Source organism: Aythya fuligula, chromosome 5 (genome assembly GCF_009819795.1).
Source record: "Aythya fuligula isolate bAytFul2 chromosome 5, bAytFul2.pri, whole genome shotgun sequence".
NCBI lineage: Eukaryota > Metazoa > Chordata > Aves > Anseriformes > Anatidae > Aythya > Aythya fuligula.
This window is the reverse complement of record NC_045563.1, coordinates 19,306,601-19,327,357: the sequence shown is the minus strand read 5'-3', so window position 1 is coordinate 19,327,357 and position 20,757 is coordinate 19,306,601. Positions and strand designations below refer to the sequence as shown.

The 20,757-nt window shown below is 47.8% G+C and overlaps 1 protein-coding gene across 1 annotated transcript in view; it reads right to left on the bottom strand.

The window, feature by feature from the left end:
- The window catches only part of EPS8L2 (EPS8 like 2), a 59,708-nt gene that overhangs the window by 10,443 nt on the left and 28,508 nt on the right, over nucleotides 1-20,757 (bottom strand). The window contains exons 4-14 of the mRNA XM_032189424.1: nucleotides 14,395-14,459; nucleotides 9,614-9,775; nucleotides 8,574-8,723; nucleotides 8,248-8,327; nucleotides 7,377-7,516; nucleotides 5,346-5,425; nucleotides 4,717-4,843; nucleotides 4,268-4,356; nucleotides 1,669-1,743; nucleotides 486-634; nucleotides 162-288 (exon numbers count right to left, since the gene is read on the bottom strand). Coding sequence (XP_032045315.1) covers nucleotides 162-288; nucleotides 486-634; nucleotides 1,669-1,743; nucleotides 4,268-4,356; nucleotides 4,717-4,843; nucleotides 5,346-5,425; nucleotides 7,377-7,516; nucleotides 8,248-8,327; nucleotides 8,574-8,723; nucleotides 9,614-9,775; nucleotides 14,395-14,459 — 1,244 coding nt within the window. The remainder of the gene's footprint in view (nucleotides 1-161; nucleotides 289-485; nucleotides 635-1,668; nucleotides 1,744-4,267; nucleotides 4,357-4,716; nucleotides 4,844-5,345; nucleotides 5,426-7,376; nucleotides 7,517-8,247; nucleotides 8,328-8,573; nucleotides 8,724-9,613; nucleotides 9,776-14,394; nucleotides 14,460-20,757) is intronic.

The following is a 20,757-nucleotide window of genomic DNA, read 5'->3' as shown; positions in this document are numbered from 1 at the left end:
TGACAGCTTTGCTCTCCCTGCAGTGCTGCTGGGTTCCCCTGGTGCCAGCTCCAGAGGCCAGAGAAAATAGCTGCAGGCTGGGCAGATCCCTCTCACTCTAAAAAGGGGAGAGGAGAGGGAGGGTGAAAGGAAGAAAGGATGGCTGGGAGCATGAGACTAACCTCTTCTTGCAAGTGTCCGATGTCTATTTCCCAGGGAGCTCCGCGGAAGATTTCTATGGGTGGTTCCCAGCCGTTGCGGAATTTGGGGATGTAGGTGGGAATGTTTGCTTCTCGGGGCCATTCAGCTCTAGGACATGAAGCAGGGAACATGGGGAATATGTGGTGAGCCTCACAAAGAGCGTTTGTTGGAAAGCATCCAGTACTGCTTGTCAGGGAGAGGCAGGGGCATCAGAGCATCCCTCTGACATGATCATAAAATCAAGCATCCCCTTTGCCTTTCTTAAGAGCTTGGGGAGCCTGGTGAGACAGCAGCTCTGTCCTCACCTGGATCTGGTCCATGTCTCTCCCAGCGAGTCCCAGAGGCTTATCTCTTTTGGTGTCAGGTGTCCTCTGAGGAAATCTGTGGCATCTTTAGACAGAAGCGGGCTGACGACAGACCTGGCAAGCTCAGGGCCAGCACAGCTATTGACGATCTAGATTACAAACACAAATATGAGAGATATTGCAGGGAAAGTTCCAAATATCATAGCAGCACACATACAAGAAGAGAAATCTAAGACAGAAAAATCAGTCACTCTGATCATTTGGAGTCCCTGTCCCTGCCCACTCCAAAGGAAGCCAATATACCTTCCATGGCAAGTACCGCTAAAACCAGACTAATTCATATCAGACTCGCACTTCCAAAGCTCTCCTCTGTGCCTTCATATGTAAGGGTGAGGTTTTACGACACAGATGAACTAAATTAATGGTTTGCTGCTACCTAAAAGGAATGCTGTATTCCCTCAGAATCCCCTTTCTATCCTTGCACTGTACTGTATTTGATTAGCAGATTAATTAAAAACAAACAACAAACAAATAAAACCAGTCAAATAAGGCAAATAATTCTTGGCTAAGTTCTCTATGGAATAAAATGAAAGCCAGAGGGCAACCCTTCATGCCAAGGGATGGCCTGACTCCTGTTGGCAGCAGCTAATTTTTGGATCAGTTTAGTTGTCTCAAGAAACATCAGTCTAAATCTTTGCATAACACAGGAATTTTTCTACTGGAGTCAAAGCAGGGTTTAATCTAAAAAATAGCCATTGTTGGAGACAGGATCACAAACTGCCACATTAAAAAATGGAAAATTGCTTGGTATTTCTGTGTCACTTCTGGCTTCTTTTTCAAGCTGGGATTCCCGCATCTTCCTTTTAGTGCAAATACTGAGCCATGTTTACCTGAAGGCAGATTCCCAACAAGAACCAGAAGTTGGCTTGCACTGCTCACAGTAATTCTTTATTAATGTGGTGGAAAGATTTGTATTTGCTAGGGTTTATGTGTTTAATTCAAGCTGGGTATCAGATCAGAGACCAGAAACACTGACGTTGTTGCTTCTGGACTTTACTGAGACAGCTTTGGGCAGTTTTGAGCAGGCTGCTGGCTCTTCTGCATAATTTAGCTGCCCATAAGTGCAAAAGCAGCATTAGAAATAAAAAGTGAATTCACAGCAAAACCCATGAGTTAGGCTTACCAGTTCCAGTGGCCCAAATAGGAAATGCACCAACTCTGAAGCGCTTGGGTTCTGGATGTGCTTTCTCAGTTTGGCCTAAAAAGATAAAGGAAAATCCAGTTTAATCCTAACCTGTTTTTGGCTCCTCTTCTGTGACATGGAGGGATTGCTGCTGACTGATACTTGGTAGAGTTAATAATACAGCCTGAAAATAAAGGGAACTTTTAACAGTGTTCTTGAAATCAGGAAAGAAAACTAAGTGACGGGGGAGTAGGAATCATTCAATTTTCTATCATTTTGATTTTGTGTTCATTTCTAACAGCCTTTACTTTCAGATGGGGTGGAGTACCTACTCTATTAAAAGTCAGTCCCTTTGACTATTTTGAGCAGAAACAGAAAACCTTGGTTTACTTTGAAAAACCTTAGGGAGGAAGGGCCAGGCCTGTTGCTTCTGACTTTTGCGAAGCTGAAAGTATCATTAGTTGCTGGGAACAAATACAACAGAGCGAGTGTTTTGCCTTCTTCAGCAAGGTCTTGCCTGCAGCACCTGGAGCTGCCCTGGCCCCTGGGACATGTGGTGTTTGGAGGAGTTGCTGCTGGAATGAAGGAACAAATGGTTTGGGTTACCTGGTTGTAGGAACTGAGCTGAGGTGAGAAACCGCTTCAAGTTGTGCTTCCTTTCTACTGTATCTTGTGTCCTGTGCTATTGGCATTGCTGCAATGGAAAACAGCCCCCTTCCCCTGCCGAAATGCGAGGCCTGGTCATTTCAAATGCTGGTGATTAAGCATTAATGCAGAGCGGAAAGCGTGAAATAATTGATGGCAACGAGGTGCCTAAAGGAAGTGGCACTTTGCAAGGATGCAGGCACAGGGGAGGTGACAGCACGGGGCAGATACACTGCTGCTCTACCGCTGATTCCTCCCTCGCCTTCTTAGATTCCCCAGCCTCTCACCTCTTCTTTGTGGGTTTGTGGACCAAGGCTGGATTGCAGGGATAGCCAGAACATGTGGCTGAATTTCCTATGTGTTAGCTCCCATGCTGCTCTTGGGGGAGCAGCTGCAATGCTGAGCTTGGCAGGGCCGCGCATCAGTGGGACACCAACCCTGGCATGCCATGCCTAAGGGTTTGGCTGACCCCACAGCCCCAGTGTATCCATCTCAGCTGTGCGAGTGATCAGAAAGGGCTGGGATGCAACAGCAATCATTTCGTGATGCTTGGAGAATCCTCAGCTTCCTCTGCAGAGCAGCCTTTGCATCAGGATGTGGATGCGTGGCATGGCCCTAGCAGGGCGCCTGATCGGTTTGTGTGGTAGCAGTTGTTGCTGGCCAATGCTGCCACCTCCATTACTCAGTTCTGGTCCTGAGCGAGCAAAAATATGTGAATGCTCGCTTCTAAAGGAAAAGGTTGCAGCTTGGTGTCCTGCCTTAGGCTTGTTTACAGTCTCTGTGGTTTCCTTACTACTAACGTCTCAGGAAGGATCTTGTTCACTGGGCAAGTTTGGTCAGAGCTGACAATTTCCTTCTGGCTCATTACCCTCCTGGTCTCACACACTTAACTAAGCAGAGCTGGGAACATGTCTGTGCTCCAGCTTTTCATCCCCTTCTCGACATCTCCCAGTGCAGCTCCTCCAGGGGAGAAACAGTGGAGGATCCAGGAACCTTGGGACAATGAGGGGCATCAGCTATGGATACCCAGAGACAAGACAGGACCCTGGCTGAGCAGCTTCACTGCTGCTCTTTAGACAGGACCAGGTGAGAGCAATTTAAAGTAGATAAGACTTTTTTTTTCTTTTTTTTTCTTTTTTCTTTTTTAATATTTACAGTTCTGGTTTGTGCCTCAGAAGGTTAACAGGGATTAGAGCTCTCACAAAATTATGCAGATTTTCAAAGGCCACAAGCAAAAGTGAGTATCACAAGTGGAGACGCTTGTATAAGCCTTTGCACAGCTGTCAGCACAGAGGGCACACACTGGTTCTTGAATCTGCAAGCCCACAACTTCACAAGTGCTCTAAGCCAGGATTGCATCAGAAGGGAGCTGCTGGCACTGCAGGGCCCCAGCTGCTCAGTCCTTCCTGTGCTGCCGTTCCCTGCGGGAACAAGTGCTCTGCAGCTGCAGGGTGAGCCTGGTTAGGGAACTGGTCTGACCTGAGCATTGCCAAAAGGAATTGGTTGGTTTTCACGTGTATGATCTCTTCAGCCACGTGCCGGGGCACAACTGCTCGGCCTGGCATAGAGAGAAAGGAGGCACAGGGAGATGGAGAGGAACAGTTGGCTCCTTCCAGCAGCACAGCTGCACCTCCACTCACAGCGTTTGTGGAATGGGTCCTAGTGCTGCGTGGGCACCACAGTGCTGGCTTTTGCACAGGCAGCAGGAAGGCGCTTGCATTTTTCAGATGTGGACTTTAGGCTTCTAGTTTCAGTTTAACAACTTGGCCCAAGAAACCTGCACAAGCCTCGCAGTGTTTGGTTTGTGGTTGCTTCTGGCAGAGGAATCTGGAATTCACACCTTTGTCCCTTGACAGTGTTTTTCAGTACGAATTTCACTTTAAATGCTTAGTACAGCAGTATATGGGAAACAGCTCTACCCATGTATAAGACAAAAATATCCTCCGTGTCTTACCAAGAGGTTAAAAGCCAGTTTGATTTTCTGGAAGCAGTCGATGAACTCAGCCTCGCTCGGGGGTCTTGCTCGAAGAGTCAGCATGCCCTCTTTTATAAAAAGGTGGAGAGAAAGGCACTTTAATTAGAGTGCTCACTTCCAGAGAGGTGTTCATCTTGCTGGCATGCAGAAGACACAGCAATAATAGGTATGGAGACTAGAACTATTAAAAATCCAGGCTTTGAGAATAGTCAGATGTCTTTCTCTGTGCTGGAGCCTTCACAAGGCTCCGTGTGCTCTACACTAGATCCCCAGTGACCAGCAGGACCTCCCAGACTGTTGTATCTGCTGTCGGGTCCATAGCAGTGCTGCTGCACTGACCTGCCCTTGCTAGGGTGTGAACTGAGCTTCCATCCCAACCTGTGTCTGTGCCCCCACATTCCCCATTTGTTCTAGCTGCTGCACTGTACCTGCTGGCCCTTTCTTCTTGTTCTTCTTCCCTTTCTTCCTTTGATTGAGCTGTTTGAATGCCTCTGCAGCCTTCTGAAGCCTGGCGACAAACACTTCGATATCATCCAGAGTGCAGTTCAGGATTTGCTGTTAGGACAGAAATGCAATGAACCCAGGTGGAAAAAGCCAAAACTGCACACAGCCAGGAAGCCTGAATCCCCGAGTGCCTCGACCTGTGCCCACTCCATTTCCTGGAAGAATGCACAGGAATGGGGAATCCAGGCATGAAATTAACCTGGATTCATCACTTTCCATATACAAAGCCGTGCCCGTTCTGTGTGCTGTACTTGCCAATGTAATAACTGACCGCTGGCTGATGGCCATCTGGAGAATAACCCCAAGAGTAGAGTATGGACCAGGGAGAAGCAGACCTTCCAAAATCATCAGTTACCTCAGGTCAAAGGAGATTGCATCTAACCAGTGAGGGAGCTTTGCTTTTGCTCCCCTTATCTTTCTAAGCAGTAGGTATCAGCTTAACAATGAGTAAACTATGCATAAAATGCCTGCTCGTGGAGGAGGAGCCCCTTGCTTCCTTCCTCTTTTCCCCCATCCCTTCTGCCTATCGACTGTGCGCTGTTCTGCTACCAACCGTTTCTTTTTCAATCTTCTGTGCTAAGATGATTCGGGACTCTTCATGGTCCTGGGAGGCAGAGCCTCGTCGTTCATAGTCTGCAAACAAGGAAAGGGAGAGAAAAATATTTTTACCATCAAAGGTTGATAATGGACTCTGTTAAACACAGGGACCCATGGGGTGGTCGCTCCTGGCTGGGTTTGTGCATTCCTTTATTCTGAAAGCACCTCAGAAGACCACAACGGTGATCAAAGTTGCTGATTAAACCTTCCAAGGGTCACAGCAGCTGCCCTCAGCCCTGTGTGTCAGTATGCTGCCTTTTTTCAGATAGCAGCACTGGATGAATGGCGAGGAGCAGCCAGCTGCTGGTACAGGCAGAGACCTGCATGCCCAGCTCCCAGCAGCTGCCAGTCACTGACTCCTTTGCCTTGGATGCATTAAGCTGCCTTACACCTGCCGAGGAGCTGCCCCTTGCACTGATGAGTGCTCCACGGGTATGTCACGCATGGCCAGAGCAACTCCAACCCTCTCCTCTAACCCTCTGCTCCCCGCAGGAGCCTTGCTTGTGGCAGGGATGCCAGCTCAGCTAGCTGCCCGTCAAGAAAGAAGAAATAGGACCTGGAGAGGAATGCAATGGCCCCTTGCTAGAAAGCAGCACACCAGGAATTATGCATGATTGATATTTAGGCAGGCCCAGGCAAAAAAAAAAACCAGCATTTTTCTACAAACTCATGTGCAATGTCTCAAGTGTTTTTAATCACTATTAAATACATTCGCAAAAATAAAAACCACAGGTACCTCCCAGCTTCCAGAAGGCAGACACTCAATGGGACAGCAATATTTCAGCGTGAGCACTTGCTCAGGCAGCCTCTTGTGACAAGAATAATGTGTCAGCTCAGTGAAATGGCCTCTGAACGGGCCAGCACAGCTGGTGTTCGGGCAGCAGGATATATCAAGTGGGAGAACTGGGGAGGCAGTTTTGGCAGAGGATTGGGGAAATTGTACGTCATCTTCAGGCATTAAGATGAGATGATTAATTTTGACAGGTTTTGTAGAAAAAGCAGTAAGGCATGTTTCAAAGGAGAAACAATCCCAGCAAACAGGCATCATTCAAAGCTTTCTCCTGACTCCTGCCTTTGTGCCGGGCTCTGTTTTCTCAGATCCAGAAATTCTGCCTGAGTAAATGCCCAGCTGTGCTGGTGGGAGCAATGGACTTAAACCTTTATGTTAAGCCTACTGGGAAGGGCAGAGTTAAGGGTGGCTGTTTCACAGAAGACTGCTGTGCATCAGAATATAGATGTTGAGAGATGATCCAGCTCTGAAATAGAAATCTGATTTTCATTATGCAAAGCTGGGCCTAAAATAGGCTCTTCATTCAAGAGGCCGGATCATCTGCTTGGCTTTGGTTCTCAGCCCAGGGAAATGAGTGTTTGCTCTCCTCAAATGGTATTCAGAGTTTCTTATTGTACCCTGCTTATAGATTTTCCTTGAGCCTAGAAATTAATCCTAAGAGAAGCTGGTACAATTGGCAGGGGTAAGAAAGGGTTAGAGTTTTCTGGTCATTTTAGTTAACCTGAGCTTTATTTCAGAGGAGTTTATTTCTGTTACTGGGAACTTCTTTCTCCAAAGAGAACTATAAGTTTTCTCTAGACAGCTTGAACTGGGATGAAGTTGGGATGGTTTTGGAGTAGGGGGTAAGTTCAGATCTGCCTTTTTACCCTCTGCTCTGGTATTCATGCAGACCACCTGACTTCTGTGGGTGAAATCTTGGTTCTTTGAAGTCAGCAGGGCCAGGGATGTGCCTTTCTGACCAGATCTGTCTTGTCTATATGTTTTAAGATCACCAGTGCCTCATGCAATTACTGTTTGGTGACAGCCTGTCACCTCTTTGGGGAATTTCAGTGTCTTTGCTGTTGCTTCATAACATAGTGAAAAGACACTGGGCAGCAGTGTTGGGACTGAAATGGCCACAGGCTGTTTCAGAAGGGTGGGCTGCCCAGGCTAATGAGCCTCCATCCTCAGGACCGACCCACTGAGCTCTCCCAGTACCTGGTTCATACTGGGAAGGGGGTGCCACCCGGTTCCTGTTCATCGCTGGCCCTCGCATGTCGTGCTGGATCGGGATGGGAGCCGGCCCTTGCGGCGGTGGGAGGATTGACTGTCTCTGCTTGATCTTTTCTTGGTTTGCTCTGCAAGGCAAACAACACAGAACAACCCCTGTCAGAGGCTGATGATCCTATTCTCAAGAGAGCAGTGTGTGAGTGTACCAGCCTGAGCAGGGGTGTGTGCTCGGGGCGATGCTGTGCGCTCTGGCTGCCTTTCCCCTGTACCCCGAGGCTTGCAGGTTTGGGAGAGGTGGCTACGAGGGTACAGCAAGCATCTTTGGGTAAGGAGAGCTGCAGCACCTGACTGGTTTAAATGGAGCTTGCACGGTGTGGTCTGGAAGGCCTGTTCTTCCAGAGCACACCAGCTGGTAGCTGTGTACGGCTGTTTCAGCTGGTGCTTTAGAGCAGGGGGTGTCTGTGAGGCCGGTGAGATTCCTTGCACAGAGTTGGCAGCACAAACCGTTGTGGGGGTCTATCACAGCAGCCAGGATTCCTGCTTCAAAGCTTGTCAGCAGAAGAGTTCCCTCAGCATGATTTGCTTCAGGGTGTAAAATCTCCTAGGGGTGCTTTATGTGAGATGGAGACTCTGTTCCCAGGCACGTAAACCAAGGATATATTTTGAGCAAGGAAATAAAAAGGACAGCCAAAATTCATATCCTTTTCATAAATAGCAGCGAACCTCAGCTAAGCCCGCATGAGTGAGCTGCTTGTCTGGGTCCTCTTGAAGAGGGAGGCTGGCCTGGCAGTCACTGCACTGAGTGTTCTCTGCAGGGGATGTGATTTGGGGGATCCCAGCTCTACCCTGCAGTACTTACTTGAGTGTCTGTGGTCGTACTTTCTTCCCATGCTTGTGGTCTACCAGGGCGCTTTCTATGTCCTCATGGACCATCTCCGCCTTAAAGATAAAACAGGGATGTTTCACTAAAGGGCTGGGCTTTGGAAAATTTGAATTGAAGGCTCCAAGTGGGCAAAGGAAGAAATGGCTGGCAGAGAGCTGGGAGCATATCTTGTTCTGTTACCAGAGTGGGAAGGATGGCTTAGGATGGACCCTTTCTTTTGGGCAAGCCAGCTGCAGGCCACAGTAGCCCTGTCTTGCAGCACACCCCACTCGCATCCCACTGGCAAGGAGGGCTCTGCTCACCTCCACCTCGTCACAGTTGAAGAAGTGGATGTCAGGTTTGTGCTGTTCCGAATCCTGGCACACCAGGAGGAGGATGGAGGCATAGCGCATCTGGTTCAGCACCGTCTGGCAGTGCTGGACTGTCGGCAGCGGGAAGTCCTCCAGCTCCTCCTGGAAAAGAAGAAGGAAGAGGCTGGGCAACGGGGATCTACAGAACTCCTGGGATCCCTGCTTGAGGAGAGGGACCTGACAGAGCTTGTGCTTCTCAGCAGGGATTTGCTGGGCTCTTCAAATACTCGTGTCACAGTCTGCAGTGGCTTGGGACTACATAGGACCAGGAAAGAGGTGGATGAAAAACAGAACTCTTGTTCTCCTGAGTTCTTGAATATGGGGGCCCAGTGGGAGACTTGAACAACTTGAGCTCTCTTGCTCACTGTCATCTTACTGGTGTGCCTTACCTGCCCCAGTATCGTGCATCGCAGCATCCCAGCAGAAAGATACTTTCAGGCTAATGGCAGTGAGGAGTTTGCCCTTCCATTGACTCTTGGATGACCTTGGGCAAATCTTTTTTAGTTTCTCCCTGCTAAACGCAGGGCAGAACCACCCTTCTCCTACTGTCTGGCTGCTCTTTCCCATCAGATTTAGGTGCCCTGTGTGCATGTACATGTATTGCTGTCAAAATGGGGCACTGTTCTCAAGCAGGGGACCCTGCGTGTTATTTTAATACCAGTAACAGGTCCTTCCCTCTCTGCTCATGCTATATGCAGGTCTCTGTGGACCTGTAAGTCTGCACTCCCATGGAAAGCAGTTTTACTGTTTGCCTGGAGCACAGCTCAAGGTATCTTCCATCTGGAGTCTCTGTGCTCTGGAGCCATGAATAATCAGCCCACACCTGCCTGTCCTTTTAATTACAGTCAGCCAGCCCCTGCATGCCCTGGAGTGGATTTTGTTAGAGATCTCGCCTTGTTTGGGTTCCTCACAAATGGCTCCCCAAAGCAGAAGGGGAAGAGGATACTGCACACCCCAGGTTAACTTGCACCCTCACGGAGTGCTCTGGGTACCTGCGACTCGCAGTCGAGCAGGCGGATGGACTTGTCATTCACTTGCAGCAGCATCTCCTGTGTCCAGATCTTCTCTTTAGAGTTCAGCATTATGAGTTTTCGGATGGCGTCATCCACCGTCACGATGGACTCACTCTTGTCCATGATGAAGGTGGCCAAGTGCTGAAGGTGGGAGGGAAAGAGGAGAAAACAGGTGAAAAAGCTTTGTTGGTGCTTGCGTCATAAATCACTGGTGAAAGCATCTCTAGAGGTTTGGGCTGTTTGTTCTTTATTGCACGGGCACGAAAGAGTCACGGTGGAACATGTTCGTTCTGGCTATTAGTACCAGGCCGTTCGCAGTGGTGAAAGATTAGAGTTTTGTAACACAGCAAAGGTTTTCATAACGAGTTTCACTGCTTGCATATTTATCTCATCGTATGTCAATTCTAGCAGCTCTGGCCGCCATCCAGCGTGCATGTTTGCAAGTGCTTTGCACAAACAGGTTAGTCCCCTGGCTTTTCTGGAACCGCAAGACAGCTCCAAGCCTGACAGCTGACTCTGCTCCAGCCTTTCAGTCTCCTCATGCTGCTTTCCCACCAAAATTTCTCAAATCAGCTCTCGTGGGAGTGACAAGGGGCCTCTCTGACTGTATAAAGGGGTATTTTGGTACTTGCCTCTGTCCTGCACTGTGGCTTTGCTAGATTACCCTGGTCTCCCTCCCTCCCTCCACCTGCCCCAGAGACCCAGCCTGGGGCTCTTCCCACTTCCAGCCTGATTTCCATGCTGATTTCCCCTCTTGTGCTGGCTGACATGTGCTGAGATGGTCATGTCACCAGCTCACGGTGCTGCTGGCCAGGCGGCGAGAGCAAGCAGTGCTCTCTGCAGATGGGAAGAGCGTGCTCTGCCAGCAGAGGGGACTGCGAGGCAGGAGAAGCCAGCTCAGAGCAGCCAGATTATCTGTGCCCGTTGTTGTCCCCGTGCCAGTGACAGCAGGGTCAGGCCACGTGTTCAGGTGACATCAGGGAATGGGAAGTACTGGGGAAGCAGAGGGAAATGGTGCCATTTCACTTTGTTCCCTCTGCTGCTCTGCTGTGTTCCTGGCAGCGAGATAGGAAGGAGAACATGCCAGAGTGGGAAAGCAGCTGAAAGTTTTCCCTGTTGTAACCAGCTTCCTCCAGGAGAGGAAGGAGGGAGTTTTCTGGAAGGACACGTTACAGGCCTGACCAACACATCCTGCTGATGTTGGGGGGCTGCTGCTGCCGGCAGGCTTATCAGGACAGGTCCCGGCTCCTTCCCTCTTCCCTGGAATTTCTCCCACTCAGCCAATTCCCCCCACATCCCCATTCCCCTTCTTAATAGTATTAGGGTCACTGACATGCTGCTGCTGAGTCAGACTAACGTGTGGGTCAGCAGAAGTGCAGAGGAGCTGTAATTGCTCTGGCAGAAAGACCCGTGCCTTCTCCCAGAGATCATATAACAGCTTTAGGGCTCAGGCAATTTCTTTCTGGTGCTTTTTGCTACAGTGGTGCTGTAGCAAGGGTCAGGGTCCAGACAGTGAAGAAACACAGTCTTTGTCCTTGAAGACTGGCGAGCAAGAGATGCAAAATGCAAGAAGAGAACAAAAAAGAGCTTGGGGGGAAATGCGTCTGTTCCCAGTACCAGCCTCAGCTCCTTGTGGTTAGTGTCTGCAATAGCAGGTGTCTAAAAGAGCAGCGAATGAGGAACAAAGCAGTGCTCTGGGGAAGAAGTCCCTCCTACCTGTAAAAACCCAGGCAGAGTCTTTAAGCACGACATTCAGCAGTGGGCATTAGGGGTGGAGAGAGTTTGTGGTGACCAATTTGTTGTTCAGGCGCTTGTTGGATAATTTGCAATGAATGGATAGACCAGAGAAGAGGATAAACACTTCAGAGGTTAAGTGAAGATCCAGTTCTGTGCTCATAAAGCAAAGGTATGGGGTTAGGCACTATCTAAATAAAATTCCTAGCAGGTATTTGAGCAGCTCCACCGAAAGCTGAGATTAGCTGTCCAATCAGATATGAAGAACATGCTTGGGTATGTGTTACTTTAATTGTAAAATGCTGCATGAAAAGGTATTTGCAAAGTCAATATTATCCATGCAGAGGTGACAAACCCTCTGCCTGCAGAGTGGTGAAAGGAATTGGTTTATACCTGCTGACAGGAATCTTATCTGCTCTATTATTTTAACTGCCAGGTTTACAATCTTCATAAATTCCTTTGTTATTTACTGTTAAGTTAATTTTCGTGGAAACGAAAGTTACTTGTCTGACTAGGACTCATTAGAATATTTCTTCCTTTCCATTTTCTGTAGATACTGGTGGACCGAGTGGGGACAGAAACTGGTTCTTACCTTTATCTCACTAAAAGCCCCTTTCATCCACACAGAGATTCAAATATGGTAATTTCTGTAAGAAATGGGCAATGATTTTCTCCACCTTTAAACTTTGATCAGCTTACAGATTACTTTAAGGGTGTAAAATGCTTCATATAAGGAAACCTCTTCCTGCCTCACTGCTTGCCTCTTAAGTCCTGTTTGTCTTGGTCAAAGTTCAAGGTAGAAACTCACAAATGAGTGGCATATGGCATAATTAATAAAGAATTAATGTACGTGTCACCGTTTAAAGTCCCTTCCCTGACTCTACAAGTGACTTTATTTGTTAGGACTTGCTGATGGGGATGGCTGGCCAGGCCTCTGATGGGGTGGATTGAGTTAGTATCTCAGGTGGAAGCCAGGGCCTCTTTCCAAACAAGTGTTTTTACAAGTCAAAATTTCATTGTAGGCAAATGAGCAGCTCCCTTTATTTTTAACTGTGTTCTTAAGCTCTCTGCTGGACTGAGGCCTTAAATCAGAGAAGAGAGGACCCTGTCTACTAAACATGAACCTCATGAAGTGCTTTCCTTTCTTGCCTTGCCAGGTTTTCAGTGACAAACGGCCCAGCTGGGCAGAGCTCCCGTGGTACGGAGGCTGCTGGCTGGCAGCAGCACGTTGTGTTCCAGGCATCGCCAGGCTCCGGGCAGCCAGGCTGGCTCCCCTCTTTAAGTGGATGTCTGTGACACTGCGGGATGAATTTGGCTGAATGCCTGTCATGGCTGAAGGGTTTTGAATTACTTGAGAGGACATAGTAGCTGAGGAAGAGCTGAAAGATGATAGTCGATGTGGTCTGTGTTTTCTGGGCAGGTGAGTTCCTGTAACCACTGTGGAATACTGTTTTTAATCTGTCTGTCAAGAAGGGTTTGAAGGACAGAGAAACAAGAGGGACAGCAGCTCCCACTACTCTCCTTCAAATGCAGAGGAGGGAGAGGACCACAGCCTCTCCGTTTCCTGTTTCCTCATACTGAACTTCCCTTGTCTTTTTAACATCTTTTTTTCTGTTCTCCACCCCCCAATTACTAAACGTTTTAATTTGCTGAATCTTGATCGTTTGTATTTTTGATGAATGATGGATTTGCATGCCATTTTCAATTTAAATTTGAAGTAGAAAAGAGGTCCATCTGTAATTAAACCAAATTCATGTTCTTTAATTACTGCTTTTTGTCCTCCCTTCCTGTCAACCATTTCCCATCTGCTGGCTGTAATGACCATGTCCAGCCGAATGACTGCTTAGTGTTGGCTCACAACAGGCCTTGACCTCTTTGTCCACTGGCACTCATCCTTGACATAGCCCAGCAAAGGACAGGGGACACACCAGTAACTTCAGAGCCTTTGGTACAGGCCAGCCATGCAGAAGCAGCAACCATTCTCTACCTCTTCCCCCAGTCCCAAAGCAGCCTCTCTAATATTGGAGTCTTTCTCACTCTTCAAGTTCAGAGGTGTAAGGGATCCAAGATAGGAATAGTTGTAGGGTAAGATAAGATGTGGAATACAAGGTGGGAGAAGCCAGCAAATCCTCTGTTTTGCTGTAGCATTTAAACACGACCCAGAATTGTGCCCTGGAAAACTGTTGGAGCCTTGTGGAAGGATCTGTGAGCTGATACCAGAGTCTATTTGCATTGATTTTCAGACAGTGTCATACCATAATGGAATGACTGCTGCTCTTCACAGGTAGGAGCTGGAGAAGAGCAGCAGAGAAATAAAAGCAGCAGAAGAGCTGGTGTTACTTCTAGAAAGAGCAGGCAGTGTGTGAGAGGAGAGAAAGAGATCCAGTCCAGCCCGAAGCCTCTGACTCATAGGAAGGAGTGAGGTCAGTCTTTGGAGAGGAATCATCTCAGGACTTCTGCTGCTCTCCTGTAGTTTGTTCTCTCGTCCTTTAGTTTGTCTCCTCAAAGCATCTTTGGTGAACAAACTCCTGTGCTTCACCTACATATGCTCTTTCCTTTCATCCCTCTTTGTCACAAAGGAACCTGAGAGGCCCCGAGGATCCCAGCTTCAGCAGCATGTTCCATGGATGGAGAGGATCTGCGTGGTCTCAGCCACTTGCTCCAGGGTGGCCCACAGCACAAGGAGGGGAATTACAGTGGGTGGCTGTCTGCAGGCATGCCCTGCAGTACAGGAGCTAGAAATTACAACCCCTCGGAGGGAAGCTCAGGAGGCAAATTTATCTGCATGCAGCAGCTGGGAAAAAGAAATAGGGCAACGGGGAAGTCCCACCTCCCTTAAGGAAGAATGGAGCAGCTTTGCTGTTTGCCTCTCCCAGGGTGTGGAGAGCAACACTTGTGTATTGTAAGAAGGTTCCCCAGCTGGTCTTTGACCTAATAAACTCTAGGACAAATGAAATACATTTCATTATCAGCATCTATCACTGACGTAGGCCTCTCAGTCCCATAAAATTTCATTGCATACTCACCTGTACATGGTACTGTGAAGTCTCATGCATAATGATATTGGAGTTGGAATATTTTTTCCTTTGTTCTGAAAAAAAAAAAAAAGACAACAAGCTTTCAGTTCAATGTCTGTTTATCAGAATATTAGGGAGAATTATAGTTCTCGTGGTGGGGTGCTATTCTCTGAGCTTCCAGTGTCAATCAGTGTTGAGAATCAATGACATCAACTTTTGTCTCGAGGATTGGCAAATTAGGTGTGTAGGATGCACATTCAAGTTGTATCCTGTAACGTCGCTGCTAATTTGATTCCAGCACTGGTTATGGAGGAAATGAAATCTTGTGTACAGGGAAGCCTCAGACAACAAGTGACAAGGACACTCGTGGAAGAGGGCTGGGAAGAAGAGGAACAGCCTGAGCAGGCCGGCACAGGGCTGTGACGTGCATGTGGCAAGAAGAAAAATCCAACCACAATCCTCCAGTTTGGACACAACAGCCCATTTACATGTCCTCCAGACTCGAGAAGGAACCCTCTGCGCCGCTGTGACGTTGCTGGTTTGATTTCTTACATTTCTTACTGGCAAGGCACAGTGTAGGGCTGATAGGAAGGGCTGTACGGATCAAGGCCAACCAGTCAGAGCCTGGCTTTTTTGAACAATATTTTTATGAGGCAACAAATCTTTATTACTTCCTGCATTTCTCACTGGAAAGCAGCACTATGAGCAATTGGAAAAAAATACATTGCTTGGATTTTAATGAGGCTATGGAATATAATCCTGTAAGATTTTATCCTGTCAGGTTTTACTCATAAATTCATTGGTATGTGTCCAGTGAGTCCATGTATACACTTGGTGCACATAGTAGAGGAATAACTACCAGGTCTCAAGTCTCAGAGTGATTTGTGACTAACCAAACTGAAAACATCTTCCTCACCAGCAGAGGACATCCTCTGATCTCTGGTTTGCTTAGAAAATGTAATTGTTGTTTTATATGTTTTCACCCATCCTAAGCTGGAAATAGCCTGTGTTATAATATCCTGGCCTCTGCAGCAATAGTCACAACCAAGAGGATTTCATGGCACAGCAAACTCTGGGGCTGCTTGTGTTTTAAATAAATATATATTATTCTTAGTTTATTTGTGGTTTACTTCAAAGCTCTCTTTAATGCCTTCTCTGGGATTTTGGCTTCTCTATTTTTTTCCCTTTCCCTGTAAACATGGAACATGTGGTATCATTTTACAAATTTCCTATTTAGAGAGACTGGCACCCAGAAAAAGAATATCCTCATAGAAACTCTGGTAATTTGAACCCAGTTTCTAAATTATCTATCTATCTATCTATCTATCTATCTATCTATCTATCCATCTATCCATCTATCCATCTATCCATCTATCTATTTATCTCTTTTGGTGAAGTGGTGCAGGACCCAGGTAAAACCTCCCAACATGTTTCTTTGGTTTATATTTTTAGCAGCAAGCCATGTTTTGATTGAAAAGCGTTCCCCGGAGACTTACAAGACGTACTGGTAATATGCACCCAGGGCTCAAGCAGCTCTCCCTGAGCCCAGCCACCATCAGCAGGGATGCAGTAAAATGGCTGTGGGATGGATTCCCATCACAATGAAAGGACGAGTGGTGAGTGTGGGTGATGAAATCAAAAGAAGAGCAGAAGGGAGCGGCACCAGGTCTGCTTTTGTGCTGTTTGAAGAATTGTCAGCAGCCTCCTTTTTTTTTTTTTTTTTTTTTTAAGGTGCCTGAGTACATCTTATCGTGGCTGCTGTGGGAGGGACAGTGACAGGGGGACAGAAGGGCAGGGGCACAACAGGGCACTGGCATACGGGAAAGCTGTCACACTCAGTGCAGGCAGTGCCTCTGGCAGCCTTTGCATTCACTCCTGGCTACATCCCAAGAAAGGTACTCTGTGTTCACTTTGCCCCAGGAAGGCACAGTCTCCTGGTTGCTCCTAAACTGTGGAGTCGTTTGCTACAAGTCTACCAAGCCTATCCTTTACATCTGCTCCAAAACCACCAGGAGCCACAGAGATTCCTGGTAGTGGGCAAGTGGCTGGGAAGTAGTTAGGCAAATACTTAATGAGCGTTCTCCTTTAAACCCTGTATGTGGGAAAACACTTGGAGGGAGTAGCTGCAGTGAACAGAGCATGCTGCTGTTACAAGGGAAAAAACCCCAAAAGCATCAATCAGGAGCTTCAGCTTAGTCCTGGGGGGCTCCTAGCATTCAATTCTCAACTGAATCACTTATATTTAATCCACCTGCCAGCGGATCGTGTGCAAATGGAGGGAAAACTGGCCCAAATCTGCTACTCATCTTTCCTGGAGAGTTGACAGGAGTTAAAATAACTAATAGGCAAGTGCTTTCTTGGCACCGATTGCCAGGATTTCTACAAACAAGCCACAAATCCCTCCTGAGGAGCGTGTGTGCCCCCACATGTAACATGCAGTTACATGCCTTGGTTTTCCTGCCTAGAACTAGATGTGATTTCAAGCCAGCTCACCCGTGAGTGCTCTTGTTTCAGCTTACTTCGATTCAGGCCACACCAAGTGGGAATTTGGGGTTTCTTTGGCTTTCCTAAAATGAGAATGCTGGCAGGGAGGGCAGTTAAAAACTGGCTAAACAAGTTCAAATCTCTCAAGTATATTAGACCGCTGGTCTTCTGCAGCATTTTACTGCTCAGCGCTGTCCCCCTGTGACTGCTCTGCTTCGAACAGACACAAGGGGTGGTGGAGCTGGGATCAGGCCCTGGGACAAGCTCTTGCTTTGAGTTCCACCCCTTTAGCGCGAACCTTTTCCCCTGGCCTCTTTTGCATCTCTGTTATGCTTTTATTTCTGCTTGACTTCCATCGAGACGAGGGAGGATGGACACGTTTCAGAGCTCAGCTCTAGGGTTCTGCCAGCAGGTGTCTCTCCAGAACAAGCACTGGCCTGAAGGTTTCCTTTCTGTGGGATTTAACTTGGGATCTTCATTTTAGGTGAAACAGAAGTTGCCAGCACAGAAGAGCTTTTAAACTGAGCCCCTCGTGGTACTTCTGCAAAGACACAGGGCTGAGCACTGGTAGCAAAACTGCCTGCAGATGCAGGAACATCTTAATCATACAAAGAGGGGCCCAGAGAGGATAGAAATGAAAAGGGATGCTGGTGCTTTTCTTTGAAGCCTGGCAAGGATTGATAGCAACAGATTTCTAATCCTTTTTGTTTTCAAGCCTGAGAGGTGCCTCATCAGCTTGGCAGGACACCCGTGTACTTTGTACCTTCACAGAATCACTCAGAACCACAGAATGGCTTGGATTGGAAGGGACCCTAAAGATCATCTCATTCCAACCCTCCTGGCCCATGCAGGGACACCTCCCACCAGACCAGGCTGCTCCTAGCCCCATCCAACCCGGCCATGAACACTTCCATGGCTGAAGCACCCACAGCTCTGTGCTCAACCCGTAGCTCCCACAGTGACCTTGAGGAAATGAATTAATATTTCAGCACGGCCAGTTCCTACCTTAGGCTCACATTGAAGGGTCGATGGCACTTTGTTTGCTGTTTTAATTGCAGTCTGCTCTACTTCAAATGTGGGGCAAGGTCTGGGACAGGGCACACGGCAACACACGTCCGCAGGGAGTTGTGTCTCATGTGAGTAACTTTTTTCTCTCAGTAACCTCAATTTCCTCACCAAGCATTTCTCATGCACATCGATGACACTAATGGAAATGAGAACACCGCGTCTGTGTGGGATGGAGGCAAATTTGGACTTTAACGCATCCCATCCGCTCCTTTTTAAAAGGGAGTGGAAAAAGACTGAAGCAGACAGTCTGGAAACAAAGGATTTTTACTTTAGGGCAGGAAACATCTTCAGCTCTGAAAGGAAGGGTGCTGAGCAGTGTCAAGAGCTGGTGGATATTGGGGAGATGGGATTTACATACGGAGCCCAGCCACAGGCCTCTTCAGCCTTTTCCAGCCCTGGTGAGGGCCCTGTAGCTTGGTGCCAGTGCTGGGGGCCTGGAGCTCCCTCTCCACCAGCATGTGAGCCAGCGAGGGCCAAGGGGGAGGCAGAAAGGAGTTTCTACCTGCTCCTGTTCAGGAGCAATCACTGCTATCAGCCAGGATTCTCGCATCCCTCCCATTAGGGGTCTGTGGCAAGGCTGTTGCCCAGTGCCAGGTGCTGCTGCAGTGCTGGAGCTGCACAAACCTGGCAGCAAGATATAAATAAGGCATGGGTGGTGTGTGGTGGGGAAATACAGAGGTTCCCACTCCCTCTGTTCATTCTCCCTGGAGGTATTGCCTTTAAGAGCCACACAACTCAAACAATGTGCCTCTATTTTGTCTCAGGATGCCATTCGAGTTACATCCCAAAAGCTGCCCAGGCAGAGGAAGGGGGTGTTTCTGCATATTCTCTTTCCTGTCCCTCCCTTTAAGATGTCTGCTTCTTCCTTCTCCTGAAAACCCTCCTTGTTGGCTTCTACCTGGCCCCTAAGCCCATGGGAACCTCTCCTTTCATGTTTCCTCCCAGTATCCTCAAAATAGAACTACACAGCCTGAGAACAGCTGGGCTTTCCTGGGCAGCAGAGATGCAAAACGCTGAAATCTCTTTTTCTAGTGCTCAGTTTTGATTTAAATGCAGGAAGAAGTAAGGATCTGGGCTGTAAATGACAAAATAGGCAATCTTAGGTCACATCTGTCTGAAATGGGGAAGCTTTAAAAATGGTTAGGGTTTTATTGGTATATTTACTTCAAAGAAGTGTGATGAAACAATGTAAGCCTTTCTCTGGATTCATCATTATTTGCCTTAGCTTAAAGCTGGCTCTGGTCATGCTGGGCTGAAGCAAATATACCACACAGAGTGATGCCCGCATGGAGACCTGTGGCTGTTTTAAGTTTTAAGCTAAGGCAACTCTGCAGATAATAGGAGATCCTTTATGTGAGCCGGGTGAACTCCCTTTGCCAGAAAAGACGTGAGAAAACAGGACACGTGTCCAAGTGGCTCCCACATTGCCCTTCTCCATAGCCTTGTCCTCCACCTCCTTAATTTTGTATGAATGAACACTGGTGCGTTAGCAGCAGTAGCAATTTCCTCCCAGTTTATCTGACACCTCTCATGCTAGAACACTTTGCATTTCTACAGCGTCTTGCAATGGAGAAGACCCAAGCATGGTAACGTTACCCAATCCACACCACATCCCCAGCAGGCAGGGAATTTGCATAATCCCCATGTGATGAATAAGAGTTACAGGAATATAAAGATGGTTTTCCTCAGATCGGATGGCAGCTGCTGCCACAGCACAGACACCAGCGTGCACCTCTGCTTAAATGAGTCACCTTCTGCTCTCTCCCTTTAGAGGCTGCTGTGTTGGAGGGCTACTGGGATGCAACACAGGCTGGATTGCAAAGGGCATGCGAGCTCCAGGGCCATGGCACAAGTACAGCAAACATCTGAAGGTGATAAAAGCTGGCGTGAGACCCACAGTGACCACTGCTGTACTTTTTCCCTGCTGTCTGCCAAGAGAGCCGAAGAGACGGGAAAACAATAGAGCTTTGTGCCTTGCTTTTGGTGTCTGGCAACAAAAAGCCCTCATAATGTGGGGATCATCATCAGGCCAGAGGTGGTGGGTATGACCCACTGCTGCAGCCTCAAAAACAATGACAAGTAATTCACAGTCGCATCGTGCCGAGCCTAAACACTTGCTGTATGTCTGGCACAGGCACTCGGAAAGTTTTGAATGACTCAAGCACGGATGCCACGTGCGATATTCACATATGCAGAACTGTATTTCTTCATTAAATTGCCTCATCTCTTGCCTCGAGAGGTTTGGCCCCATGAGCCCTAGGACACCCCTTGCAGGAAAAAAAGCAAAAATGATTCTGTAACTGAATTCAGCTGAGTCCCTTCCTAAGCAGCTAGCTTTCATCTGGACTCATACCCAGAGTTGTGGGAAAAACTGCAAAGCCATTCTCTGAAGAATGTTATCTGTCACCAATATCTCGCAGAAAAACAGCACTGTGGAAATGATGTTTCCCACTGGCACCAGTGGCCATATGAAGAAATGGAAAAAGCTGAGACTGCTGCAGAGGTAACAAGGTGGATTTTGCCAGCTCAGAATGGACTCAAAACTGGGTGCTGTGCTGAAAATCTAGTGGCAACACACAAAAGTCCTGGCTGGAAGGGAGAGCGTCTTGCTTGGCTTTATGTTGAGGAGTGGGAAGGATGAAATACAGGAATTATTGAGAAAGAAGGTACGATCAACTCACATCCTGGAGGAATGGGGTTATCGGCTGAGTCCAGGAAGTCAAAACACATCTTAAGTGCCAAGTTCCCTCCCCATTTCCATGCAACACCCTTTTTTCCAGGGGTTGGGACGTGGCTGTGAACACTCCCTCCAACCTGGCA